Source organism: Gadus macrocephalus, chromosome 22 (genome assembly GCF_031168955.1).
Source record: "Gadus macrocephalus chromosome 22, ASM3116895v1".
In the NCBI taxonomy this organism is placed as follows: Eukaryota; Metazoa; Chordata; class Actinopteri; order Gadiformes; family Gadidae; genus Gadus; species Gadus macrocephalus.
Window position 1 is genome coordinate 16,590,218 of NC_082403.1, and position 4,789 is coordinate 16,595,006.

General features: G+C 50.2%; 1 protein-coding gene across 1 annotated transcript in view; it reads left to right on the forward strand.

Annotated features, from left to right (window-relative positions):
- The window catches only part of kcng2 (potassium voltage-gated channel, subfamily G, member 2), a 34,529-nt gene extending 30,187 nt beyond the window's left edge, over window positions 1–4,342 (forward strand). The window contains exon 3 of the mRNA XM_060043029.1: window positions 2,246–4,342. Within this exon, the coding sequence (XP_059899012.1) occupies window positions 2,246–3,094 (849 nt within the window). The 3' untranslated portion in view covers window positions 3,095–4,342. The remainder of the gene's footprint in view (window positions 1–2,245) is intronic.
- Window positions 4,343–4,789: the final 447 nt, after the last annotated feature.

Below are 4,789 nucleotides of genomic sequence, written 5' to 3' on the forward strand. Positions count from 1 at the left end.
GAGGTTGAGGGAGATGAATCACTAAAGGAGAAGCAGGTGACTCCTCAGTCTTAAATTGTCTGTCTTGTTTCCTTACTGCTGAGCGCCCAATAGGGACAGCAGTGTTAAAGTATGGGCTTGTCTCCATTGGGAGCTTTATGGCTCTCAAACAAGGAGATGTGTGGACAGGTGAGGTTGTACAATCTATAATGGACAGTAAAACCATAATTGGTAGTGGTATGGTACGGTACAAGGACGCCCTGCTCATCTCTCCTCCTTGTTTAGCTCATATAGTCTAGTCTCAGTCAACAGTTGGCCCTCTGAGGTCACCAAAAACTAATTTGAGCATTTTAACATGCAGTACATTTCTCCCATCCAACCTGGTTGGGTTAGCTTTCCATATCATATCGAGGCTGGGAGGGGGTGGGTGGGGGGGGGGGCTCTGTTGTCCAAGATGGCCTGGAGTTGAGTCTTCATCAACCTCCGCTTTGGATGCGAGCATCTGCTGCTGGGTAGTAAACAACACTTGCAGCCGGTGAGCGAGGGAGCACACAGCAACAACAACGAGATCTCGCTCACTTTTTTTCTACTGAGCCAAACTTCCCACCTCAGCGCGGAGCAGTGCAGTGCACACGTCGCCTCTTCTACTCACAACCCCTCCTGCTCACAAAGCAGCCCCCTCGCTCCTCAGTCCCGCTGTCACGTTCAACCCGCAAGTGGCATCCTGGGAAATATGGTGGTCGTTAGTGTGTGCCGCTGTTTTAGGAGGGAAGCCGGTGGAGCTTGCAGAGGCAACGAGGCCATACGCATGCGAGCAGATCGACTATTGGCTTCCGGCGTGTTGCTGCTCTGCCTCCGTTAATTGGCCGCCGCGTTTAGAACTGATCGCCCGGCTTAACAGATATCAGCCGACTGGCAGCGTCCAATCATCACTGAGGAAAGGCCGGACATCAGGCCAATATTTATAAACACGACTGCCGTCTTTCTTGCCAATAAGCACTAGCAACTTCAACTTCCCCCCTCCTCCCCGCCCCGCCCGAGACATCCTCATGTCTGACTACCAAACATGCCAACACATGTCCACAGATGAGGTCATCTTAGTGAGAATGTGGGGTCACACATCAGGTGTGTGTGTATGTGTGTGGTTATGAGTTTGTGACTGTATGTGTATATGTGTGTGTCGTGTGTGTGTCGTGTGTGTGTATGTGTATGTGTTGTATGTGTGTGTCTTGTGTGTGTTTGTGTGTGTGTGTGTGTGTGTGTGTGTGTGTGTGTGTGTGTGTGTGTGTGTGTGTGTGTGTGTGTGTGTGTGTGTGTGTGTGTGTGTGTGTGTGTGTGTGTGTGTGTGTGTGTGCATGCAGTGCTTTGATTATTTCCTCTGGGGGATTTTGGTTTTCCAAGCGTGCTGCTCAGACTGTATGTTTGAATATCAACTAGGCCACAGAACAGGTAGAACTGCATTTCTATTATTTTATCATAAATAATGGCTTTGACGTATAGGGCCTGGAAAATGCATCATTAATACGATAGCTTGTTGCGAGGCCAGAGACGTCAGACGCAAGCTCTCTGGAGGTCAGGTAGAAAGGAGGAATCGAGCCGTCTCCAAACACTCGAATCTGGCCAACGTGGGCTTCCTGTGACAACAGGATTAAACAAAATAAAAAGAGAGAGCGAAAGAGAGAGAGAGAGAGAGAGAGGGGAGATGAAGAGGTTTTCCTTATGATAAAGAAAATGAATGAGTCATATGTGTGTATTTTTATTTGTTTTGTACAATCGTTTTTTTTACATTATTTTCTAATTTATGCATCTTATTCCATGCATGCAACACGTTCTTTTCATTTAAATGTCTAATAAAGCGTTCTTGAATTGAGAGAACAGAAAGAGAGAGACAGAGAGAGATAGAGAGAAAATAAAGAGGGAGAGGAGAGAGACAGAAAGACAGAGGAGAGAGAGAGATAGGGAAAGAGAGAGAAAGGGGAGAGAAAAAGGGTAGAGAGAGAGGGGAGAGAGAGAGAGAGAGAGGGGAGAGAGAGAGAGAGAGAGAGAGAGAGAGAGAGAGAGAGAGAGAGAGAGAGAGAGGGGAGAGAGAGGGTGAATATGGTGAGAAACACCGCGAGTGAAGAAGTGATAACTGCTCTGTTACAGAGATTCTGAAACCCACCGAGCAAATGTAGACAACGTGTGAAACACGCATGAATCTATTAATGAAATCATTAAAGTAGCGGCCTCTTATCCGTCTATCCCCCCCCCCCCCCCCCCCCTGCAGGGCGAGTGCTCCCAGCGCTGCTACAACATCTTCGTGCTGGAGACGGTGTGCGTGGCCTGGTTCTCCCTGGAGTTCCTGCTGCGCTTCATCCAGACGCCCAGCAAGTGCGCCTTCCTGTGCACGCCGCTCAACATCATCGACGTGGTGGCCATCCTGCCCTACTACATCACGCTCATCGTGGACTCGCTGTCGGTGGGGGGCCGGCCCGGCGGCTCGGGCAACAACTACCTGGAGAAGGTGGGGCTGGTGCTGCGCGTGCTGCGCGCCCTGCGCATCTTCTACGTCATGCGTCTGGCGCGCCACTCGCTGGGCCTGCAGACGCTGGGGCTCACGGTGCGGCGCTGCACGCGCGAGTTCGGCCTGCTGCTGCTCTTCCTCTGCGTGGCCATGGCGCTCTTCTCGCCGCTGGTGTTCCTGGCCGAGAGCGAGCTGGGCGCCAAGCAAGAGTTCACCAGCATCCCGGGCAGCTACTGGTGGGCGGTCATCTCCATGACGACGGTGGGCTACGGGGACATGGTGCCGCGCTCCATCCCGGGCCAGGTGGTGGCGCTCAGCAGCATCCTGAGCGGCATCCTGCTCATGGCGTTCCCCGTCACCTCCATCTTCCACACCTTCTCGCGCTCCTACCTGGAGCTGAAGGAGGAGCAGCAGCGGGCACTGAGGCAGAAGCCCGACTCGCACCTGGACAGCACCAAGTCGCACAGCGAAGACTCCCAGGAGACCGACAGCTACCAGGGCGCCGCCGAGGCCGCCATCGCCGCCGCCGCCGCCGCGCAGCGCCGCAAGTCCACCGCCGCCATCATCGCCTCGCAGCGGGCGGCCGAGATCAGGAGGTCCGCGCAGACCTAGGGCCCGGGACCTCCGGGAGAGGGCCTTTGGTGGGGTCTTCCTTCGGGGTCCGGTCGCTGGGTCTCTGACTGGCGCAGTGCCCGGCGGGGTCAAAGCCATAAGTTGGGGGGGGGGGGGCCGGAGGCCCTGTAGCAGGAGCTTTTCAAAGTGGACCTGCTTTGGTGGCACGTCAAACTGAAGTCCAGATTCATCATCTTTGTTTTTTGTTTGGCAGGATTTTTGGGCTTTGATGGCGGCTCGGAACTGGGCACCGGCGTGTGTGGGCCTGAGGTCGACTAAACCTTGGAAATGAGCTGCTACCGCCTCTATGGAAGAAATGGGACTCCATCGGACACTCAGAAAGCAGTTATCATGGAGTCCCCTGCAATCACAAAGCATCCTTCATAGTGCGACTGTGATGTGCTCACTGCACCAAACTTGACATGTGTTTGTAGAATAAGAAGTTTGTAGCTCGTCTGAATAATTTAGTATTCAGACGTTAGTGGGTGGTAGAGTGTCCTTGACTGAGGCGTCTTCAACCTGCAATTCACATTTTCCTAATTTCTATGCAAATTACGCTTTTAATTACGCTTTGAAATAGATTGAATTTGGCCCTAGAAACATCCTTTGTAATTGAAATAAAACGGGTGGAGACATTGCAACAGATTTAGTCCGTCGAAGGCCCACAGCTAAAATGACGCCGGCCCAGGTAGTTAACAACTTCAAAGCCTTGAGGGAAAACTGCTTGAATATAATTTATAAAGAACACAGAATCGATTTCCTTTAGACAACAAAACGAAGGCTGCGTGGTTCTCAAAGACAACACCTGCCTCCCTTTTGTTTGCCTTAGAAGTGATAACTGCTAGCTTGGAAATAAGACAGAGAATTGTGTCTCCAACTTCAAAAACTTTTAGATGAAACACTTTTCTTTCAGAACTATTTGTCATCGTTGGGTCGAGGTGGATAATGTTAAAAGGCATTACGTTTGGAGTGACATCTCTCCACAAGAGGTCTAAACCCATGTTGTCTCACGTGAAAAAAATAATGAGGACACTTTGAGTTGTAGCCATTGGCTCAGAAGAAACCCTTTAAAAGGCATGGATATACAAGGGATCACGCTTTAGCAAAAAATGAAATACGCTCTTTTTTAAGCTAAACAATTTCTTCTTTGAAACACGTTTTTTGCTGAAGTTGAAGTTGCAATAAGACATGTGATTTATATATATATAATATATATATAGATATATATTAAAAAGCACATTCAGTTTATTTTTGTATGTTTCCTTCTTCTGACCTGGCTCGGTCAGGACCAGCTCGTCGGTATGTTGAATATCAGTCCTGAAATAGACCCTCCTGACGTAACGTATGACTCCAATAATTATAGGCTCAAATCCAGCCCAGCCTCCTGCACACAGAAACGACCGTATTCATTTTAGTCTTCAACACCCCCCCTCCACACACACACACACACACACTTGCACGCACACAAACATTAACTTACACACACCCATTTTTTATGAATTATAAATGTTCCCCCGTTGCCAGGAACCAACCAACCTGGCAACCAGACGCCCGGAATCTCACTTTTCTTTACACGTTAGATAGTAAGAAGCTAAAGAATAAACCTGTCTCCTCTCTCCAGGCCAGACCTGTCGCTCTGTCCCGGGTAAGACATCACGACATCACTTCCTGTGCCAACCAGGACACGGAGCGGGG